This window comes from Hypanus sabinus, chromosome 6 (genome assembly GCF_030144855.1).
Source record: "Hypanus sabinus isolate sHypSab1 chromosome 6, sHypSab1.hap1, whole genome shotgun sequence".
NCBI lineage: Eukaryota > Metazoa > Chordata > Chondrichthyes > Myliobatiformes > Dasyatidae > Hypanus > Hypanus sabinus.
This window is the reverse complement of record NC_082711.1, coordinates 83,920,249-83,945,553: the sequence shown is the minus strand read 5'-3', so window position 1 is coordinate 83,945,553 and position 25,305 is coordinate 83,920,249. Positions and strand designations below refer to the sequence as shown.

Sequence of the window (25,305 nt, the reverse complement as noted above, 5' to 3'; positions counted from 1 at the left end):
ACGGACCCTTTTTACACACCTGTCTTTGTAAATGTCCTCAATCATGGGAAGTTCACAACTATAGAAGCACCGGGCTGTCCGCACCACTCTCTGTCCCCATACCAGGCAGTGATACAGCCAGTCAGGATGCTCTTAAATGTGCCCCTATAGAAAGTTCTTAGGATTTGAGGGCCCATACCAAACTTCTTCACCACACAGCTGGTGAGTACAGACCACAAGGTCCTCAGTGATGCAAATGCCGAGCAACTTAAAGCTGTTTACCCTTTCAACTCAGATCCATTTATGTCAATAGGGGTTAGCCTGTCGCCATTCCTCCTGTAATCCACAACCAGCTCCTTTGTTTTTGCAACATTGAGGGAGAGGTTGTTTGCTTGACAACACTGTGTCAGAGAGATGACTTCTTCCCTGTAGGCCACATCGTTATTGTTTGAGATTAGGCTAATCAATGTAGTGTTGTTGGCAAATTTAATTAGCAGATTAGAGCTGTGGGTGGCAACACAGTCATGGGTATACAGGGAGTAAAGGAGAGGCTTAGTACACAGCCCTGAGGGGCTCCTGTGTTGGGAATCAGAGGTGTGGAGGTGAGGGAGCCCACTCTTACCACCTGCTGATGATCTGACGGGAAGTCCAGGATCCAGCTGCACAAGACAGTGTCAAGGCCGCGGTCTCTGAGCTTCTTGTTGAGCTTGGATGGAATTATGGTGTTGAATACTAAACTGTAGTTCAAGAACAGCATTCTCACATAAGTATCCTTCTCCAGATGTGTAAGGACAGTATGTAGAGCAGTTGCTATTGCATCGTCTGTCGATTGGTTGTGTCAGTAGGTGAATTGTAGGGGGTCCAGTTTGGGTGGTAGCAAGCTGCAGATGCAGTCCTTGACCAGCCTTTCAAAGCATTTGCTTATTATTGGGATGAGTGCAACAGGATGCCAGTCGGTCAGGCATGTTACCTTGGTCTTTTTTGCCACAGGGACAATGGTGGATAATTTGAAGCAGGAGAGCACTCTACACTGGGAGAGGGAGAGCAAAAATGTCAGTAAACACACCAGCCAGTTGTGCTGCGCACGTCCTGAGTGCTCGCCCTGGGATGCCGTCCGGTCCCGCAGCCTTGCGATTGTACACTTGTTGGAAACATCTGCGTACCTCAGCCTCAGAGACGACCAGGTTGCAGGTTGTAGCGGTGGCTTTCCTCGGAGGCTCAGAGTTAGCGACATCGAACTCAGCGTAAAAGTGATAGAGCTCATCTGGGAGAGAGGCTGTAATGTTGGCGGCACCACAACGTTTAGTTCTGAAGTCTGCGATGGTATGCAGCCCTCACCACAAGTCATGTGTGCTATTCGTGGCGAATCTTGAATCAATCTTGTCCCTATACTGTTGTTTCGCAGCCTTGATGGCTTTGCGCAGATCCTAGCTGCTTTTCTCGAGCCCCTGCTGATTGCCGGCAGCGTAAGCTCTAAGTCGCGTGGTAAGTGTGCTCGCACAGAACTACTGATCCAGGGTTTCTGGTTCAGGAAAACTCTTCTGGGGGACAACATCATCAATGCACTCCCAGATGAAGCACATGAGCACAACTCCATCCAAGAGCTCGGAGATATCCTGATCATGGAAGACATTCCAGTCAACGTCATCGAAGCAATCCTGAAGCACGGAGGCCAATTGGTCAGACCAACAGTGGACGGTTTTAACTATGGCTGCCTCTTGTTTCAGTTTCTGCCTGTACGTTGGCAAAAGCAGGATCGAAGAATGATACGATCGGGCGAAGGAGAGCTTTGTAAGCATTGTAGAAGTGAGTATATCAGTGTTATCTCCACGAGTGCTCACCTGGATGTGCTGACAAAACTTCGGAGACTTTCGTCAGCGACACTCGATTAAAGTCAGAAGCAATGATGAAGGCAGCCTCTGGGTGTGCAGTCTCCAGCGTGTTGATGGTCTCGTACAGTTCCCCGAGAACCAGCCTGCGGTGGAAAGTGCACTCACTGCTGTGATGATAATAGCTGTGAACTCCCTTGGCAGCCAGTAGGGTCTGCATAACAGCATCAGGAATTCCAGGTCTGGGGAACAAAAGGATTTGAGAGCATGCAGACTCTGGGGGTCGCACCAAGTGTAATTGACCATGAAGCATACCCCACCTCCCTTACTCTTCCCAGAGAGGCTTTTCAACTTGTCTGCCTGGAACAGGGAGAAAGAACCCAGAGGGCTCGATAGCATGATCCGGTATCTCCTCCGTCAGCCAGGTCTCCACGAAGCACAAAACATTACATTCTTTTGTTTCCCCACTGGTGGGAGATTCTGGTTCCCAGTTCGCACAGGTTATTGTCCAGGGACTGAACATTAGCCAGGAGCATACTAGGGAGCAGTGGCTGAACTGCACGTTGTCTCAACCTCACCAGGACACCAGTCCTTCTTCCTCACCTCCGGCGCTTCTTCCAAGGTAGTGGCAGTGTAAGGGAGTCTCCCATGGATCGCACAAGCAGGGGATCCCAGTGTAGGAAGGGCGGCACACAGTGGGTAAATGCTGTCTTTCCGATGTTCAGAAGGGTCAGTCTGTCATGTCTGATGTGACCATCAGCTACTTGAACAGAAAATGCAAAGAAAATTGTAGAAAATGTACTGCAGCTCACAACTTGGCCACCATCTTGTAGAGATACAAGTTGAATGAACTAAACTGAATTAACTGCAGCAGAAACCGGTAGAAAGAATCAAATCGGATGAAGGACAAGGTGAGGGAACGGCAGATGTGACAATTTACACACAAAGTCTGGAGAAATACTGACTACAGACATAATGGATGCATTGATCATCAACTTCTAACATTCTACCAATCGCAGAATCGTTTCCAGATTGGAGGAATACAAATATAACCCAGTATGCAGGGAAGGACTGAGTAACACTAGACCAGCTAGGGAGAGACTTTAAAATATCAACAAGGCATTTAGATCTAGGCAGGGTCAACACTGATTTTTATTTATAAAAGAAATCACATATTACATATCAAGAGATTTTTTGAGAATGTGATTTACAGATGGCCTTCAGTAAGATGCGATGTTAAACAAAATTAAGGTTGGGGTGATTTACTAATACACACCAATAATAAGTCAATAAATAAAAAGGCAAACACGAGGAAATCTGCAGATGCTAGAAATTCAAGCAACACACACAAAATGCTGGTGGAACGCAGCAGGCCAGGCAGCATCTATAAGGAGAAGCGCTGTCGACGTTTCAGGCCGAGATCCTTCGTGCCTGACCTGCTGCTTTCCACCAGCATTTTGTTTGTGTTGCTTCAATAAGTAAAAATGCAGGAATAAATAGGTTTTTCAGTGTGGTGGCTGCAACTACTGGGGTGCCACAGGATTTAATCTATAACAATAGTGTTGATGAGAATCAGCTGTAATACCTCATTGTACAAAGTCGGGTGCCAGCTTGAGAACAATGCAAAGGCTTCAGGGAGGTAAAGGCAATCTAAATGCATGGACAGCAACAAGAAAATAAAATATTCTGAGGAAAACTCAAGAAGTTCCATGTTGGAAGTAAATGCAGAAAAGTGGAGTTTTCTATTAACTAGCAAGATACTAAAAAGTATTGGTGTTCAAAAGAGCCTGGTTATCATTATAAATAAATTACTTAAAGTGACTTCCACATACGGCAAATATTGCTCATTGTTGAAAGAGAATGTAAACACAAGCAAAGGAGATTTTAATACAATCAGATTAAATCGAATTAAACCACACCCAGAACAGTATGTAAATAGCCAGTATCTTGAACCAAGATTTAGTTGTGATAAAGGAAATACACAGCTCAACAGAATGATTCCAAATTGAGGAGTTCTTCCTACGGATGAAAGATAAAGCAGACTGGCCCTTGGACAGTAAGAGATAGTCTCATGAAACACATAGAATTCTATGGAACTTGGCATGACTGATATGAGAATCATGTTTCTCCTAGCTAGTGTCACAAACCAGAATTTTCAATATCAAAATTGAGATTTGGCCATTCAGGACAGATTGAAATTTCTTCATGCCAGGGAGCAGTGAATCTCTGGAATTTCTGCCCAAGAGCAGTTTGAAGGCTCCAGTGAGAAGCATATTCAAAGGTTTTTGGGATTTTCAATCTGGGTCCTGCTATCTTTTTGCAGCTACCACTGGTTAAGAGATACAGAAGCCTGAAGTTCCACACCACCAAGTTCAACAACTGCTAATTCACATCAACCTTTCTGTTTTTAAACTAACTAGCAAAACCCTGATCACTATATTTAGCAACACCATGATCCCATTGCATGTTTTTGTTCTCAATGTGTTCTTTTCTTGTAAAAGTGGAGTACAACTTGTATTTAGTTTGTGTTTTTCTTATGAAGGTGGTTTATTTGATCCTATGTGCCTGGGATACTGCTGCATGGTTTTCACTGTACTTGTGTATTCCTGTACCCGTGCAAATGACAAAATCAACATTGACTTTGAACTTAGTGGAATCAAGGAGTTAAGCCAGAACAGTGGGTGTGACATTAAAGATCAAAAATGATCTTTCTGAATAGTGGAGTAGACACAAGAAGCAGAATGTTCTACATTTGCTTCTACTTCTCATGTCATTTGACTTCAATTCTTTAATTAAGAGTTGCTCTAATTGTCTTGCAAAGGGTTCTTTAAACAGAAGCTCACACAAATGATGTTAAGCTTTTTACAGCACTTGATGTCACCATAAACACTCTACAGGCCCAATGGACCATCATACGGTGCACGTGGAAGTGTAACATCTTCAGCACATACCATCTACTCCAACTCAGAAATGGTCCTCCAAATCCAAAAGTCAGAGGCAACACAAGGTAAAGGAGTGGGGTTATAGCTTCACAACAAAAGCCCGAGAAGGCTCTGCTGCCATTCTGCACCGATTCACTCAAAAAGCCCATTTCTGGCTTGTATTCTATGCAATTCTATATCATTATCAACCCAAGAGCATGATAAACACAATCACATTGTGATATCCAATAACAAGGCATCAATTTACCTCGCTAGTAACGGTTCCAGCCAACCCACATGGCACTCACAGTGGCAGTCCAGGAAAGTCAAGACGTCACCTGAAGCTATAGATGCACCCAGCAATCGTGCACGAACCAAGCCTTCTCTCTTCCGTGCACGTATCAATCGAACTTTGCGGAGACCAGCTACATAATCTTCTAAAGGCTTTTTTAGGTGCTCTGTCAAAAGAAAAAATGTTGAGTGTACAGAATTTTATTTTTATTTTCTACTTTGCATAATTTTAACACCAGGCTATAACTCTTTCTGAAAATATTCCTCCATTAAGGTCTTATATTTCATTGCACAAAGGTTGACTTGTGGTAAACAAATTTCTGTTCACAAATTTCTGACAGTGAGCAGGAAGGTAGGCCGGACTCCATAAAACAGCCAGTTTAGAATTTGTACTACCTCCCAACTCTGGGTTCTAATAACCCCATTAAAATCAACTTTTACTTAAGCAAAACTCTGCAATTTACTTTAGTTTCAGTGGTTGTATAATGACAGTTTCGCTTGGAACTGCAGGGTTTCAGTCACCACAATTCAACAGTTTTGCAGCAACAAAAAAAAGTACTCTTTGAGAACAAAGATGGACACGAGGATGTCATTCTTAGAAGAAAACACTTTACTTTTACGCCCCAGATTATGGTCAAACGTTCTCTACATTTTGATAACAGTGTAATACAGCAACATCAGTTTCAACAATGACATTAACATACATCTGCACAAAACTGTATAAGCCCTGCTTCTAAATCAAAAGAAAAAAAAGTGTGTAGAAGCACAGAAACAGCTGCAATAGGAAAGCAAGTAGGCATAGGAACAAAAATCAGCAACCAGTCTCAATCATTCACTGAACAAGGGCAGAGTCTTCCAAACACTTGTTTGCACATACAGACTGTCCTTAGCTCGGGCATTCATAACTTGGAGAGGATCTGCGCATATTGTATACATTTCACAAAGCAGAATAAGTTCCCCGGGTACTACACAATGAAAAAATTTAATGGCGGGGTGGAGGTGAAATGAGAATTGTCAATGTCAGAACAAAGGAAAACATGGGGCTGGGGTTTAGATGGACAGGATTAGACAAGGTGCAGCAGTAGCCTAGGTAGTGACCATATAAGGATATGTGTAACTTTAATTTAAGCTGTATTAAAAAAAAAAGCAGACAACCATGTAGATGATGCACAAACACAATAAAGAGGAAACAAAAGTTAGAAAAAGATTAAATTTTTGGAGGGTGCATACTGAGAGATCACTTGAGTTTTGGGGAAATAAAAAAAATGATGACTTGACAAAAAACAAATCTATTGTTAACTTTGAAAAAAAATTACTTGTTCACATTATCAGTTTATGTTCTGGTGGTTAGAACAGAATGAACATGCCTTATGGGGCCCAAAACTGAGCTTGTTTCGTTTGCTGATGAAAATAGGCGAAAGGGCATATTGCAACGAGGATATCGAGACTCTGCAATTGAATATAGATGGGCTGAATGAGTAGAGGCTTGTGTGGGAAACTGTAAAGTTATGCACTTCAGTGGAAGTGCAGAAATATAGGTGTCCTTATGCACAATTTGCAAAAATTGTCAGCAGCCAGATGCAGCAAGGGAACTGGAGTTCAGAAATCAGGGTACTAGTGACGACACACCTGCAGTAACCTCATTCAAGAAAGAATACTTTAGTACTAGAGACAACGCTAGAAAGATTCACTAAGATCATTTGGATCACAAATGACTAAAATAAATTATAGATCTATATTCCATTGGGTTCTGAAGAATACAGTATTATTAAAATATCCAAGATTCTTTGGGTTGATTTTGAGATGTTTCATCTCGTAGGAAATTTTCAGACAAAGGTACAGAGATACAGGATAATAAGACAATCATTTAAATTACTGTACAAGATACTTCTTAAAGACGGAAAATCTCTGGAATTCTCCAGATAAGATGTTTGTGGAGGCTAGATCAGTAAGCATATTTAAAGAGGAAGTAGGTCATTTCTGAAGGGGCTATGGAGAAAGGGCAGAGATCAATGCAATTTGGGAACTACAGACTGGCAGGCAAGAACATTGGTGCTGTAATCACTTTTCAAATAAAATAAACCCAAAAAAGGAAGATTACAGATACTTCTTGAAAAGTCAGATCTATCATTAAAATAGCAACATTTCAAATTCGGCATCTGCAAATTAAATCATAAAGTTAATTGGAGCAGAGCAAGAGGTTTTATGCAATTCATCAACCAGAATTAGAGATCAGATGCAAACCAAGTTTTAAAATAGCTTGGAACTTACCAAGATATTTGCTGTTAGAAAAACTGGTTGCAGAAGATCTGGAAAGAATGGATGAAGCTGCATCTACAGAATATGAACTCAACTCAAAGCTGAAATATCTACAGAATATGAACTCAACTCAAAAGAAATTTTTGAAAAACTTGTAAACTTCCTAATGAAGATCTTCAGCTGCACAAAATGGCAGCAGAATCATATCATTTCTAAACATAGCATTCAGTTATGTGAATATTTTTGGATTAAATTGAGTGAAGAAAAATCCAAATGCCATCATTCACTCTGGACTAGATTTGAAAGTAAAACTGAGTTGCTTTATCAAATACATGTCTGGCATTTACGTGCTTCACATAACATCAAGAAAAAGAATCATTAATTTGATAAAGCTATATCTACCTCGCTCACTGTAATCATCCACTATGATAACCTCCTTCAATAGAATATCAGGTGAAGTATCAAGAACGCTATGAATTGTCCTCAGGAGCGTTGACCATGCCTCATTATAAAATGCAATTACCACAGAAGTGGTTGGCAGATTTCGATAATCATATTTCTTCTCTTTACATCTGAAGATGTAACATGATAAATGTTAAGTGCATATATTTGCAGTAGAAGCACAAAGCATTGCTGAAACTTGACACATGCAAATATGTAAACTATTTTTCTTACAAAATGCACAACTATTTTGAAGAAAAAATTGCTTAGTAAAACTAAATAATTAATTTACTAAGGATCAAAGGTTCAACAACATCAGAAATACCTGGTTCAAAAATTATTTTTAAAAGTGTAACTTGTATGATCATTACATAACAAACTAAACAAATGTCAAAAGAAGTGATTTCAAGGAAATCACAGGTGTACACAGTTATCATTTTCACTTATTGCCACTTTGATATGCAACCATACAGATTCTTTTAAGATCAATTGCAATAGAAATCTCAGAATTTGGTTTGATTTACTTTTCAGAGATAACAAAATGATTCCTCATCTCTTACAAAAAGTCACATCAACAAAAGTGATCCTTCCCTCAATCACAAGCATCCAAACACTGTCTATCAGGTACTTTAGTATTAATCAACAGCAAGCTTTATTAAAGTACAGGAAAAATCAATAGCTCAAGATTCATAAAAAGAGGACATCTAGTCTCCCAAAATTGTCCTTTCAAAAGGTTATTTATTGACTGAAATAAAAGGATCTCTGAACTTAATCACTTAAGTTATAATTCCCCATATCCCTTCGAAAAAAAAGATTCAACTACCTTGGAATGAAAGGCATCATTCATTGCTTCAAGAATTTGGAACTATCACAAAGTACAATTGTAATGACAAGCTAGACAAGCATACATGGAAGTTTTCATTCTTCAAAAGAAACTCAAATATGCTGAGTTTGTACAATACAATCTGAAAACAGCATGGCCACCTACAGTGGTGCTACGAAGTTTGTGAACCCTGTAGAATTTTCTCAATTTCTGCATAAATATGACCTAAAATGTCATCAGATCTTCATGCAAGTCCTACAACTAGATAAACGAAATAAACAACACAACAAAAACATTATACTTGCTCATCCATTTATTGATATTATCCAATATTACATGTATTTGTTGGAAAACAGTATGTGAATCTCTGGGGGTAATGCCTCCTACAAAGCTATTTGGAGTCAGGTGTTCCAATCAATGAGATGAGATTGGAGGTGTGGGTTGTAGAGGTGCCCTGCCCTATAAAACATACAAAGTCAGGTTCCACTCAAGAAAGACTTATGATCATGATCATGCCTTGATCAAAGCAACTTTCAGAGGACCTTAGAAGAATTGTAGAGATGCCTGAAGCTGGAAAAGCTACAAAAGCATTTCTGAAGACCCAAGTGTTCATCAGTCCACAGCAAGAGAAATTATCTACAAATGGAGAAAACTCAATACTGTTGCTTCTCTCCCTAGGAGTGCGCATCCTGCAAAGATCACACCAAGAGCACAACTTGCAATGTTGAAGGAGGTGGAAAAAAACTCAAGAGTAACAGCAAAAGACCTGCAGAAATCTCTAGAACTTGTTAAACTTTCTGTTCACGTGTCCACTTAAGAAAAGCACTGTACAAGAATGGTGTTCATGGAAGAAACCACTACTCTCCAAAATAAAAAACATTGCTGCATGTCTCAAGCTTGCAAAAGGCCACCTGGATGTTTTACAGCACTTCTGGGATGATGTTCTGTGGACAGATGCAACCAAAGTTGAACATTTTGGCAGAAATGCACAATGCTATGTTTGGAGGAAAATCTACACTGCACGCCAACACGAAAACCTCATCTGAACTGTGAAGCATGTTGGAAGGAGCATCATGGGTTCCGGCTGCTTTGCTGCCTCAGGGCCTGGGCAGCTTGTAATCATTGAGGGAATGATGAATTCAAAATTGTGTCAAGAGGTTTTATAGGAGAATGTCTGGGTAGCAGTCTGTCACCTGAAGCTCAATAGAGGCTGATTTATGCAACAAGACAATGATCCAAAATTCAAGAGTAAATCAACAACAGAATTGGTTTAAAAAGAAGAAAATCCGTGTTTTGGAATGGCTGATTCAAAGTGCTGACCTTAATCCTATAGAAATGTGGTGGAAGGACAAGCATCTCATGTAAAAAGCCCACCAACATCCCAGAGGTGAAGCAGTTTGTGAGGAGGAATGGCCTAAACCTTCTCCAAGCCAATGTGCAGGACTGATCAACAGCTACCGGAAAGGTTTGGTTGAACTCATTGCTGTACAAGGGGTCATATCAGTTACTGAAAGCAAAGGTTCATACACTTTTTCCAACAAATACATGTAATATTGAATCATTTTTCTCAATAATCTAGTTCTCTACCTAGTTTTAGGACTTGCATGAAGATCTGATAATATTTTAGGTCACCATTAATGCTGAAATAGAGAAAATTCTAAAGGGTTCACTAACTTTTTAGCACCACTGTAACAGAAATAGCATTTTAAAAGTAACTCAGATCTGCAAATCACTGAGTGGATTACTCCAGGTCTCAGTCATAATTCAGAGAACTTAACTATTATATCTTCAGCAGCTTTTAAAGTAATTCTTCTAGCAAGTTAATGCAGCTCAGATCTGAGCCACAGTGACCATTAAGGTTAAAGTACATTTCAAGAGGACTAGAATATAAAAGCAAAGATTCAATGCTGAGGTTTTATAAGACATTGGACAGACGTAGTTAGAGTACTGTGAGCAGTCTTGGGTGTCTTATCTATGAAAGGACATGCTGGCATTTCAGAGGGCCCAGAAGAGGCTCACAGGAATGATTCTGGGGAAGAAAGGGCTAATGTATGAAGAGCACTTGATGGCTCTGGGCCTGTGCTCACTTGAGCTTAGAAGAATGAGGAGGACATCTCATTAAAACCCACTGAACATTGAAAGGACTAGATAAAATGGATGTGGAGAAGTTGTTTCCAATAGTCAGGGAGTCTCAGACCAGAGGACTCAGCCTCAGAATTTAGTACAGAGACAAGGAGGAATTTCTTTTGCCAGAGAGTGGTGAACCTGTATAATTTATTGCCACATATGGGTGTAGAGGCCAAGACATTGAGTACACTTAAAGTGGCGGTTGATAGATTCTTGATTCATGAGGGTGTTAAAGGTTACTGGAAGAAAACAGAAGAATGAGGTTGAGAGGGATAATAAATCAGCCATGAAGCGGCAGAACAGACTAGATGGGCCAAATAGCCTAATTCTGCTCCTATGAATGTTGGACTAAGATGTTGGGCTAGTTGGAAACACATGGAGGAAATGGTACTAATTGAATGCACTGTTCAGAGCCAATAATAACCATGAGCCATTTAGCTCCGTCATTAAAAAGCAAGTGCAAGTACACTTCCTGTAAGTTCAGAATCCTTACTCCAGGTCTACACATTGATGTAATTAAACCAATGCATCCAGTTCAATTGACTGTGTCTGCTCTCAAGTACATCCCTCCCTATTTACACATTCCTCAGAATTATTTATTAGAAGTGTAATTCTTCCCCCCCACCCCAAGATCCCCACCACCACACACAAGCACAGCTAATGAACCTTGAAAACTTATTAACTGCTAACACTAACAGATTCATGCAAGGCATTCATCTTGAGCCACATACAAACTTCATCCTTTGCTTGATAAAGTGCTTTTGCTCTTATTTTTAGATCATGCTTTCAAGTCTAACACTGGCCAATTAGAGAAAATAGGGCATATATTATGTTTGATCCTTGGTAGATTTAAAGAAAAAAAGCAAAATAAAACTCTACAAATACAACATACATAAAATGCTAAATTTTTTAAATTTATTTTTCATGGAAAAATTAAGCTGTAAGATTCAATCTCCAAATTACTCTTTATAATGCAATTAAAAATAATGTTATTTAGTCACCATTTGTAACTATAATTTTCATGACATAACACACCCTAACAATTACAGATCAATGTGTCTTGAAAAATATTTGAAACAAGATCATGGAAGATCAGTTAATATATTAAAAGATCTGAAGGAGTAGTATCCACAGCAAGCATAGATCTTAACCATGGTTTTCTGCGTCACAAGACTCAAACTTGGTAGCTAACATCTTTGCACCACATGGAGTTCTTTCAGCTGTCATTATGGCAGACAATCTGCCTATCTACGCAAAACCTCTTGTTTACAGCTATGAAAATCAAATCTGCCTCATCCTCCCCTTTAACCAACACCTACATCCATCTTTCATTCACTAAACCTGCTATCAAGCAAACCAATTTAATTGCTTAATATAGATTTAATATCCAGGAACATAGCTCTTAATCCTTTGCTACCTATTGCAAAGGTCACTCCCCAACATCAAAAGACATTTATATAGTGATGCTCCCATCACTTCTTCCTCGGCTTTCTGCATCTGAGATGACGAGGCATTTCCTCAGCCAGAGAGTGGCAAATCTGCAGAATTCATAACAGAGCAGACTGGATTGGCTGTATGGTCTGATTCTACTCCTATAGCTTATGGTCTTAGAGGAATGGAGAAATTGCCATTCTGAAATGAGCTCTCACCCTCAACTGAATAATGGAACAAACTTGATAAGCTGAAAGGCCTAATTCTGCTCCTATAGTAATGAGAAATTGGCAAGCAGGAACACGGGCATTTTTGCTGTAAAGCCTCAATTATGTTTTGAGTTGAAGCATCTGTTTGCATCAAAGATGTAAATTTATCTGTTCTTCATCAATTTTGCTTCAGTAGCATGACTTGCAATTATAGCCAAAGATACATTTAAATTTAGAAAGGGAAAACCTCCAATGACATTGTTTTTGTACCCACATTAAAAACTACTTTAAAGTAGTTAAAGTACTGCTACAGACTACTGCTAAGTGTTTCCGTTTTCTGTTTTCATTTCAGATTTTAGAAATCTACAGTTTTTTTTAAATTTATGAAGAATTCCATCTGACCACTCTTTGGCAATTCTCCATTACCAGGCATATAGTTACACAACTAACTAACATTGCTTAAACCTTTTTCCATTGTGGTTTTCTTGATGTACAACAAGCAAATAATTGCTGATACTGAAAACAATGGGCTTAAGATTCTGAAGCAGAAACTACTTCAGGTAATTATCACAATTACCAATGCCACTTCTCCCTACAACCATTCCCATCTGTCAGGTACTAAACATCTCCCACCTTCATGACATGACTGAGATCATTTATTCAACACAAGCCATAAATCCTGCCAATTCCCACCAGATCTAGAATCCAATATTACAAGGCCCAATGAACCATGGATAACATACTTCAAAACAAATATTCTTGCATTCTGTTCTTCCAACTACCCTCACAAACGACAACAAAACGCTCATCTTTGGCCAATGAACATTCAGGGGTGAGCCACAAGTCAAGTTTTGACAAGGTTTTCATACTATTGTTTGAAGAAGCGTAGAACATGTGTGTAGTACAAGAATAGACCATTCAGCCAACAATGTCGACATCAACCACAAATGCCAATCTAAATTTATTGCAGCCCTGCCTATTCATCTGTCTGCCTAAATGCTTCTTATTTGCAATAGGCCATTATAAAACTCTGGGAGACAGAGTATAGACACTGACAACTTATTTTTGTCAAACTGTTTCCTACTAAATCAACAGACCCCATCAGAATAAAACCTGAAAGAACAGCTACTCAGCTAATTGACTACTTGCTTTCAAAGTTTAAATTGCTTTCAATACCTTTTCCTGGCTGTTAATTTAAGAATGTTTTTTTCTTAGCAGAATTAAACCTACTTAAAATACAAGCAGATAATTGATTGTTAAACTACAAAAGGAAATAACAATTAAAATTAAATAGTCAGATTCAACAAGCTCAAAATGTGCCATTTGGTAGGCTCTTCGAAAGAACTTTGTTTTAAGGTCTTGCTGGAAGGCTTCCTGTATCTCTTCAACATATTTGTAACAGATTATTATCCTTTAACGATGCTGGCAGTGATCTTTAAATAGCAGGAAAGGATACACTACCCTACCATCTTCAGTCAGCTTTCTAAAAAAAAAACAGAACTTTTATCATACACTTATAAATTAACTCCTTGGGAAATACCATTTTCAAATTGACAAACATTTTAACCAAAACACTATTATTAGCACCTGTACAGTAAGGTAGTACTGTGGCGACCCATTTCCTGGCACATCCGAACCGGCTCACAATTAGATAGCCTACGGGCACAATTAGATAGCCTACGAGCACAGAGCTTTGGAGCCTCTGCGCCACGGGGGGGCAGGTTGAGGGAGGCTTAAAAGTGAGGCTGAGGATTTCGAATAAAGTTTTTTCCTTTGACTGCAGTTACCGACTCCGTGTCGTAATTTTAGCGCTGCGTGTAGCACACCGCTACAGTACCTTATAAAAAGCATTACTCATCTTGTAGAGGATAAAGTACAGTGGATTCTCATTAATTAGGATACGCTAGGAGGGGAGCCAGTACATTTTGACCCAAATAAGCTGCTGCCCAATTAGCCCAAGTTTCATGGAAATAGTTAAAAGCTATATAAAAAAAAGACAAACTGTTTAACTCAGTAACAAATTATGTATTTAAATAAAATACAGAACAAAGTGGAGCACTACCAATACCTCGCCAGTACTATAAAACTGTATTAGTTCCTAATAGAGGAATTCATCTGCCATGTTCTTTTGATTGACTGTAAATGAACAAAATCAGCATTGACATCTAATGCAAATAATGGACTGCCTTCATACAACACTTTTAACAATTGCATCCTCCAAATCTTCATTTTCTTTGTAACATTCAAGATGATTTTTGATACCTTCAAATTCTTCATACCTGATTTGTTGAAGTAGTGAAGTAGCTTCCTTTTCACTCTCAGATTTTCTGTTATCTCCAAAACAGTTCTGAATTGTCTTGCTGTTTATTTCTTGCTATCAGTGACAAAAATATCAATTTGAAAACTGATTGCTTTAAGCACACTGTAATTTCTAACAGCCATACAAGTTCACATGACTGATAGAAGTTAGAAACTGTTTAGCAAGTCTCCTGTGCCAATTAAACAGCATAGTGTCCCAAATAAAAAAGGGAATGCCAGCTATTTTCTCAATTTAGATTTTGCTCTTTTAAGAATTGTCCCAAATAAACAGATGCCCCAATTAACTGATGGTCCAATTAATCAGAATCCACTGTAATTATCTTAGACTCGTTACCAAAGACAACAGGAACAAAACACCTGTTCAATGAATCTCGTGTGTGAATGTATCCATTAATTTATCTTTTAATGTAATAGGCACTCAGTTCCAAAATGAAATTTTCTCTCTCCCCCCCACCCCCAATATTCCATTTCCCTGTCTGAATTCTTGACCTTGTAATTTTACATTACTAACCTTGGAATTTTGCTTGTTTCCTTGGTCATTGGAAAATCTCAGTATTACAATAGGCACCATGCAAATGTTTAAGGAACCATGGGAGGTTGCATGACTCAAGTGCTTTTTACTTAACCCAGGATACTCCATATGCAAATCTAATAAACCAGACTTGTATAGGACCTTTATTCAGGGAATCCTTATGTAATGGATTTTGTTAAAAAACTGTATTTATAGCGACTGCACTAGAGTTAACAAGAGTACTACTGCCCTCCATAGTTTCTATACAAAAACTGTAGAACTTCAATCTTATTTATTACCAGGTCTAATTATTTTGTACTGAATAACTTGATTTTATTTATTTCAAGAATGGTCAACTCATTCCAGTATTAAATTGCACTTAATTTCTTCCCGCATTTGGTGAGTTCAATTCAAGGGATCAATTTATGTCTTATTTATCTTACTGACAATATGTGAGCATACCTGAATTATTCTCCACTGACGATCACCATTTAGTTCCAAGTCATCCCACCTGAACACTTCCCACATTTAACATCTCCTACCACGGCACACTTTTATGGTCTTATACCACTTTCTGGACAGTGTACGTCCATTAAAAAACTTACTAGATGACTAATTCATCTATACAACTTGCTATACACAATAGTTAGAATAACTTTTAATTTCCATGAATAATTTTATTACCAGAATCATGATTATCAGACTTATTACATTAAATTTGTTATTTCATGACACCAGTACAGTGCAAAAACAGAAATTACCATAAATTACAAAATAGTGCAAAAAAAATGAAGTACCATTCATAGCGGAGGAGAAAAATCTGCTCCAAAGCACTGAGTGTATGTCCTCAGGATCTTGTACATCCAAATTAATTCTGTATGACTGAACTAAACGGCTTTTTGGGGGATGCTGACCACAAATTACTAAAGCGTAAATTACTTAAGTCAAAAATTCATTGTTTTTTGTAGATGGAGGATTTATCTTACTATCACATTATGAAAAACAATCTGTCAAAATGAACTTGCTACATGTTGGGCAACATGAGAGAAAGTACAAGGTAACTTAGTTATACAAATCAGATTCTTTCAGGAGCCTCAGTTTCTAGTGATACAGTTCCAAAATTAACTCTCATGGCTATTATAAAAGAACTTCACAATTAACTTCTGAAACATATTTGAGATCAGAGCTTACAAAGATACCATGTTATCAACAAAAGTCACAATCCCCTTCCCTATTCCTACCCACAGAAAAATAGATTTAAGATGTTTTGTTGCTGTTTAGTTTACCTTTCAGATATCAGGTGTGGGAACACAAACAGATCATGGCTTTTGGGTGACCATTACAACGAAGGGTCAATCATGATGGCAGTCTTTTACTGGCTGCCATTTTTATTTGTTCATAATCACATTATACAACAGCCTAACAAATCAGAAATTAAAAAAAAACACTCATTTAAATTATTTGGCTCAGGCATCGAGAAAAGGGATGGAAAACATTAGGCTGCAGAAATCAGTTTCAGTCATTAAAACCTCAATAGTCAAATCAATTGCAGGCCTTCCTTCTAGTCTATTTGTTCCAGTCAAGATGGCACCGTGCTGCAGTTTCCATCGAGGTCATGACTCAGGCTTAGTTGTTTATTAAGTCCTTTGGGGGACAGAGAGGGGAGTTAGGCACATGTTAATGCTTAGGGACAGTGTTGTGAGATGTTGGTCAGACCAGAGTCTAGGTCTCCACTCTGCACTCCATGTTCAAAGTTCAGCAACGTGGCTGGGTGACAATGGAAATCCAGGGTCCAGGCCTCTAAACTCAAAGCCAGTGACGTGGACACAAGACAAAGGACATCTGGAGTCCAGACCTCCACTCTGCACTTAAACAACAGCAACATTGACAGGTGATGAAAAACATTTAGACATGGGGCTGTGCAAGGTCTATTTGAAGCACAATTTTCATTGGTTAAATGACACTAGCATTCCTTCATTCAAAAATCTCTATTTGAAAAATAAATTGATCTAGCTATAAAAATATTAAGTTGGCCACAAAACTGATGAAATGGAGAGAATTTGTCAGTAAGCACAACATTGTGCTTAGCCAATGTGATTAGTATAGCTTCTCATTAAACCTAACTTATTGCAAAGACATGAAATCTGCCCTAAAGGAGTATGATACATTAGCCTATAAAACAGGTTTTGTGGATTTCATAAAAACATGGGTAAATCAAATGGTTCTAAACTATGCAAAAAAATAACTAAATTATAATATTATAGATGATGCATGCAATGAATACATAATCTACTTTCAGAATCCTATATACATCTTATGTTTCCAGTAAGATGGTCACAGCAGCCCCTCTGGGTCCATTCAAAGGTGTAATATTTTGTCCTTTACAACTTTTTCTTCCCCAATCTCAAGACATTGCAGGATATTAAGAATATCAAATACTGCTGGTCTACCCTATCAGCAAGTTAATCGATAGCAATATTGCTCCTTGTTGCAGACTATTGTTGGCCAAAGAGTTGGGCCATCCATAAAACACTGCAAGCGATTGTCTTGGATGTTTTTATTGTGATGGAAAGACCCTGTTGGACATTCCTAATGTAGAATAATGCAGGTCTGGTTCACTGATTCATTGGCGAGTCTGACTGCAAGGGAGCCATGTTGCCTTGGCTGTTACATGGACCAGGCCCTCATGCTGCAGTGTCACCACTGGAAGCTGCCCAGGAGGCAGTGTAGGAGAGAGTAGAGGCCTCTGTGGGTGCACTGGAATCTGTACTGGATTGGGGGCTGGCCGTGTCATCGGTGCTGCCCTTAAGTGTTCACTCAGTGGAAAACAAGCTGAACCAGGACAACGTCCTATGTACCTTCAACCTACAGGCCTCAAGGACTCGGGCTGGATATCTTTTGTGACTGTTTGTTCCGCTATTGCAACTCAGTGTGCTGCTGGTATTGTGTTTGGCACCCTGATCACAGAAGAATAGAGTTTCATTTGGCTGGATTCATGTGTATAGTCGAATAACAATTGAACTTGAAACTACACGACTTCTGTATCTATCAAATTAAAAGGATATGTTAGGTAAGAATAGTTTACGTTTTTGATACAGTAATCATTTTAAAGACAACAGCTCAAGTGTTTTCAACTCACCTACTAATACACTTACAATAATTGTCAACCTCAATATATATAATCAAATTTCATATATATGAAACTGCTATGTATATATGGCCTTATTCACTGAATCTGTGTTCAGTTAATGAAGAACAAACATCAGAGAATAACCACTCTTTCTAATGTTACCATCCACATTCAACTTCATTAGTATGTTCCTACTACCAACGCTTATTGCTACGCCATGAGTAAGACAATTTTCCTAACTACATGGTATTACTGTTGAGAAGGATTATATGAAATATTTATCAATAGGTACCACAGCTAAGTTTCCTAGACCTTGAAAGGGGCTGGCCAAGTTAAATTATGTACAGAAATGCCAACTTCTTAGGTGATAAGCCAAATTGTAGCATTAGATAAAACATTTGCAGGCGTTCAGATTTGCAAAATAAAAACAGGTCTTCCTTTGGAATGCTTATTTTACCACAGACCACATGCTATGTTTTCCAGCTGGAGTCATTGAATGATTATTGTGAAGATGTAGCTTTTCAGGCTGTTCCAATTGTACAGAGAGCAAGCAAAAACACATGCCACACAAGAAAGTCATTCAGCCCACCTTGCCAAATCTGGCTTTAATGAACTAGCCCTCTAGTTCTTCACCAATAATTGTGCAAATATCTTATTTACCATAAGGCATAGGAGCAGAATTAGGCTATACGGCCCATCAAGTCTGCTCTGCTATTCAATCATGGCTAATTTAATATCCCTCTCAACCCCCTTCTTCTGCCTTCTCTTCGTTATGTTTGACACCCTGACTAATGAAGAACCTATCACCCTCCATTTTAAATATACCCAATGATCAACCTCCACAGGCTTCTGTAGCAATGAATTCCACGGATTTCCCACCCTCTTGCTAAAAAATTCCTCCTCATCTGTTCTAAGTAGACATCACTCTCTTTTGAGGCTGTGCCCTCTGGTCCAAGACTCCCTCCTATAGGAAACATCCTCTCCCTCTACATAGGCCTTTCAATATTTAATAAGATTTCAACGAGATTCCTCCCCCCCCCCCCCATTCTTCTAATCTCTAGCAAGTATTGGCCTACAGCCATCAAACGCTCCTCACGTGTTAACCGTTTCTTTCCCAGAATTATTCTTGTTAAGTTCCTCTGGACCCTGTCCTATGCCAGCACATCTTTCATAAGGCATGCAAAGGGAGTCCCAAGTACTAACACAACTCATACTTTCTCACACTCCATACAAATGCGAGAAAGATTCGAGGGCATCAGGTAAGTCACCCATTAGAGATGCCTCTAAATTGCTCATCACTTGTGTGGGGTTTCTGGCCTGTGGTGACACCAGGACAATTATACTGATGGGGTTTAGGTATTATCTGATGGGAGATGGCCATTGCCTGGTACTTCTGTGGCACAAATGTCACCTACTAGTGATTGGTGCATGCCTGAATGTTATCTTGAGTCATGCTAAATGCAGCCAATGGGCTGTTTCATTTGCTGAATTGTGATTGGAAATGAACGTTGCGCAGTCCATATCAAGACAATATTCCTACTTCAGATCTCATGATGGAAGGCCAGCACTGACAAAGCAATTGCCTGTAGCTGAGCCCAGGATATTACCTAGCAGAATTTCTGCAGTGATGTGCTGGGGCTGGGATGATTGCTTTGAAATGCAACTTTCTATGATAACTCCGGTGCAATAATGTCAAACATTGTTGAACTGTCTTTTTAGTGCATTATTGACTTGATTGCTGAACAGCTTCTCCAATCTCAACAGAGCAAATTGTATATGTATGGAATCAATTTTCATCAGTACAATTACCTGAAACTTCCAAATTCAAAATAAAATAATTTTTAAATGTTATGATATTGCTGCTACTACTTTATATATTTATTTTGTTCTATTGAAATACTTTTGAGCGATAAAACTGAGAACACCAAACTGCAGTATTACTATACATCAGAATTAAGAACCTAAGAACACAAATAGCAAAAGCAACATGACAAGATTCCTCAAGCTTTATCTGCCATTCAATAAAATTATACAGCTCAGTTCCGGTTGCTATTTCCATTATTTCCTGATTTAAAAAAATATTTATTTCAGTCTTGAATTCATAGGAAGAGAATTATTCAGATTCATATACACAGAATGGAGCAAATTTCTCTATGCCTGAGCTAAATAACCTTACCCCAAGTGTTTTTCATCCTTCTATCACCATCAGCACCAGCACTCTTCCCCACCATTCTGGACTCTCCAGGGAAAGAGCTGTGTGGTAATTATTATTATAAACATTCTCAATATTAGTTTCAATAAGATCATCTCTCGTCCTGTTCAGTCTCTCAACTAGGAATTGACAGCTTACCTTACAACCTAAATTTACAACTTCAGACAATTTCAAGAGCAAAGCCTTACCCTCTAAACTTGAATGATGACTCAAACAATGCACAACTGAAGGTACAACTTGGGAGCTCCCTAAGTGTATCAAAGCAAACGGCAGATTGCATCATTTTTCTTGCAGCAGTTGTAGGTAATTTAAGGGTGAAAGTTGAAAGCTTAAGGGGAACACAAAAGGAAACTTCTTCACTCAGAGGGTTGTGAGAGCATAGAACAAGCTGTCAGCACAAATGGTGCACATGAGTTTAATTTGAACATTTAAGGGAAGTCTGGATAGGCAAATGGATGGTAGGAGTATGGAGGGCTATGGCCCAGGTGTAGATCAATGGCAGTAGGCAGTTTAATTGATTTGGCACAGACTAGGTGGGCTGAAAGGTCCGTTTCTGTGCTGTACTTTCCTATAACTCTATTAACTGAAGACGGTCAAGAGTGTTTAAACCACAGATTGGATTACAATATACAAGCAGGTTGATGATTCATTAATGCATTGACTTTCAATGTTTCCTGCTCTACCAAAAGCCATTCCTTCAACCTTTTAATCTACCTTTACGTGCTTGTTAAATGCTAATGATTGACTGATGGAGCTAACTTACAAAACTGCCTAAAGAAAGTGAGATAAGGCTGTTCCAGCTCCTTTGCCTTTCAGAGTCTGTGACCAACACTTTGACCTCTATTTCAGAAGAATAGCTACTAGCATACTTTTCAACACAAACCTCAATGTAACCCCGTTGTTAGGGCTCAAGTTAATGGGCTGTAAAAATATCCAAAATGGCTGGAGTGTCACTGCATTAATACAAAGATACAAATTCTGGACAGTGGTTTTGCCTGGGGATCAAACAGCATTGATTCATTAAAATCAGAATCAGGTTCATTGTCACTTAGATTCAGATTTAGATTTATCAGATACAGCCGGCCCCCCGTATCCACGGGCTCCGCATCCGCGGATTCAAACAACCGCAGATCGGGGTCGGAAAAAAACCCGTAAGTTCTCTCTCCAGCAATCATTGTTTGAGCACTGTTCGCCTCACGTCTCATTTGGTTGCTACTTGTGTTGTGTGCACCCCTTGTTTCTGTGAAAAAATGGCTCCTAAAAAGCAATTAAGTGGTCTAAGCAAGGCAGCATCAGCATTCCCAGAAGAGCTGCGATGATTGCATCCGTACTGAACATGTACAGACTTTTTTTCTTGTCATTATTCCCTAAACAATGCAGTGTAACAATTATTTACATAACATTTACATTGTATTAGGTATTATAAGTAATCTAGAGATGATTTAAAGCATACAGGAGGATTGCATCGGTTATATGCAAATACTACACCATTTTATACACAGGACTTGTGCATCTGTGGAATTTGGTATCCGTGGGGGGGGGGGGGGCTCCCAGAACCAAAACCCCGCGGATATGGAGGGCCAACTGTACATACAGTGAAATGCATTGTTGTACAGCAGCATTCCAATGCAAAGATATTAAATTACTATAAATTACAAGATAGTATATAGGAATAGTGAGGGTGATTCAGGAGTGGTTCAGAAGTCTGATGACAGATGGGAAGAAGATATTCCTAAATTGCTGAGTGTGGACAATATGTCCTGGCTTCCTCCCAGGATCCCCACCACTGCAAAACCTAGTTTTCAGCCATTTCCATTCACTCTACGTGATACCAACAACCAAGTATCGGACACAATAAAGGCGAGGGGGCGTACAACATACTTCCTTTGGTTCTGACAACTGACACCCCAGAAGTAGCTGTCCCTCTAGCCTAGCTATTTAAGTGTAGTTACAATACAAGCACTGAGCTGTGTGAAACAAACTGACAAAGTATGTTCGCTTCACAAAATCAGGATAAAAGCGTTATGCAGCTAAGTCCATACCCAATGATCAGCAAAGAAATAAAAGGTGTTTTTGACATTGCTATCAAGTGGCACTTAACAATTATCTGCTCAACACTACCTGACGTTTTGCCAGGTCTACTCAGTGTAGATCTGATTAAGACTTTACCCAAACATGGAGGAATAGGAAAGACAGGCAGATGATAAGGCAAAACTGCAGTCAGTGGGATGAGTTTAAAAACGTAACGAGGACAAAATTGAAAAAGGTGCTGAATACGTAACTGAAAGTATTACTGTAATTTGAATGCATGCAGTACAAGGAATAAGGCAGATGATCGTGTAGTACAGCAAGGTGGGCAGGCATGACATACGAGTATCACTGAGTCATAGATGATCATAGTTTAACATCCAAGGATAGACATTGTATAGAAAATGCAGGCAGGTGGGCAGAGAGGGTGGGGGTGGCTTTGTTGGTAAAAAAAATCAAACCCTTGGAAAGAGGTGACACAGGATCAGAAGATGTGGAATCCTTGTGAGTAGATTTAAGAAACTGCAAGGGTAAGAAGACCTTGATAGGAGTTAAATATAAGCTTTCAAATATAAACAGGATATAGAATCCAAATTACAACAGAAGAGAGAAAAAGCATGTAAAAGCAGCAACCTTATGCTGGTCATTGGGGATTTCAATACGGGTAGATTGTGCAAAATCAGATTGGTGCTTGATCCCAAAAAAGGGATATTTTAGAACGCCTATGAGGTGGCTTTTCAGAGCAGCTTTTGGTTGAACCCACTCAGGAAAAGACAATTCTGGATTGGTTGTTGTGTAATGAGCCAGATTTGATTAGGGAGACTGAGGTAAAGGAACTCTTAGGAGACAGTGATCATAATATGATAGAATTCACCTTGCTGTTTAAGAGAAAGCAGCTGAAGTCAGATGTATCACTATTCGTTTTGTGATGCCCTGGTTCATATTTTTTACTGATATGCCGTATGTATTTCATTTTGTGCTGCTCTTTGCAAGCTGCTTGTTTTCAGCTTATATTTGGATTACAGTGGAAGATAGGAGAGAGGAGACATGTGTTCCATCCAATTAGGATGGTTGGATTAAGGGGAGGTTTCTCTGGTGAGGGACACCAAGGTTGGGCTTGTAGTTTTTGTTTGAGAGGAGATGAAGAGAGAAGACACCGGGTAGAACCATTTGTAGCATACGATTCAGTGGGAAACCGGTTTGTCCGAGGTGGATTGTGAGTGCCATTCGGAAGGTGGTGTGTGCTTTCACGCTGACCAAGGGCCCAGCGCGTGAGTGACAGAGAAGTTCAAGATGAGCTCATTTGACTATTTAATTAGAATGGGCCCTTTTCTTTTTGTTATTCTTTACTGACTAGGCCTGAATTGCAAGTTTACTAACCTTAACTACTCTGAACTAAAGAACCAGAAGGTCAACAGATGTTTCTTGTAAATCCAAACAGTGAAGATACTGGAAATTTGAAATCTCTTTTAATGTATGCTAATATCACACTGCTGTCACTGGAGCATTGCTAGATTCAATTCTCTTGGCCTAGCACACCAACAGTTACTTCAAGTCACAGGTCTAGCTTTTCCCTACTAAAATATATCTGGAAAAAAATCCACTGAGATGGCCACAGACAGAGAATGCCACAAGTGCAGCATTAGAAAATGTGGAATGTGGCACTGGACTCTTAATCAACATTAACATTCCTGATCCAAGAATTCAGACATCGAGTGAGAGCACATTTTCACAGCTGACATTTACGATCAAGTTTTGCCAATTTCAAAACTAAAATAAAATCTCACATGTAAGGCGAGTGTATAAATTTGAGCTTGATAAACTTGAATCTAAGGTATATTTTTCACATTCATATCGATGACAGGAATCAAACATCACACTTCAAACATGGACAATGTGTGTGAAGTTTAGTTTCTCACTCTTTAGGAACTATCTCTCATCTCCCACCAACTTCCTCAACGTGTATTTTATTTAACACAAAATATCACTGGGAAACTTCTCTATCAGCTCAGTATGAATCATGATTCAAACCTTCTCCTTTTCAGGTTAGGCAAGACAACAAAGAACCATTTCAGAGTGCTGAAATAATCACATGATGAATTAGTTGTCCATAAATAATGCAGAGCTTCTGGTTTAGAATTATATACAGTCGGCCCTCCTTATCCGCAGGGGAATTGATTCCAGGACCTCCCCGTGGATACCAAAAAACGCGGATGCTCAAGTTGGTGGACTTTAGGACCCAGAGGAACTCCGGACCTTATTTAACCTGCCTCAGTGCGGTGGACTTTAGGATGTTGCAGTGTTTCTGTTCCAGAAAACAATCATGATTGAAAATAAAGTGGAAATAATAAAGCCATCGGAAAAAGGTGAATATCACCATTGGTCATTGGAAAAGTGTCAGGCTACAGTCGGTCAACGATCAGACCAATTTTAAAGGATAAAGTGAGAATAATAAAGCATGTGAAGGCCCTGCCCCGATGAAAGCTACAATTATTACTAAGCAATGCAGTGGTTTAATTATTGAAATACTTGCATTTTATATGCATAGAAAGATAATATATACTATATACCAAGACAAACATTTGACTAACTGACGCTAAATAATACCGGATGTACCTGTTTCAACTTAGAGAACTTCTGTTTTCTTTTTCGATTCCTGATCCGCAGTAACCTATGCACATCCTCCCATATACTTTAAATCATCTCTAGATTACTTATAATACCTAATACAATGTAAATGCTGTATAAACAGTTATTATACTGCATTGTTCAGGGAATAATGACAAGAAAAAAGT

General features: G+C 39.1%; 1 protein-coding gene across 1 annotated transcript in view; it reads right to left on the bottom strand.

Moving 5' to 3' along the window:
* galnt12 (UDP-N-acetyl-alpha-D-galactosamine:polypeptide N-acetylgalactosaminyltransferase 12) overlaps positions 1–25,305 on the bottom strand; it is a 46,993-nt gene that overhangs the window by 14,313 nt on the left and 7,375 nt on the right. The window contains exons 2-3 of the mRNA XM_059972541.1: positions 7,682–7,851; positions 4,998–5,187 (exon numbers count right to left, since the gene is read on the bottom strand). Coding sequence (XP_059828524.1) covers positions 4,998–5,187; positions 7,682–7,851 — 360 coding nt within the window. The remainder of the gene's footprint in view (positions 1–4,997; positions 5,188–7,681; positions 7,852–25,305) is intronic.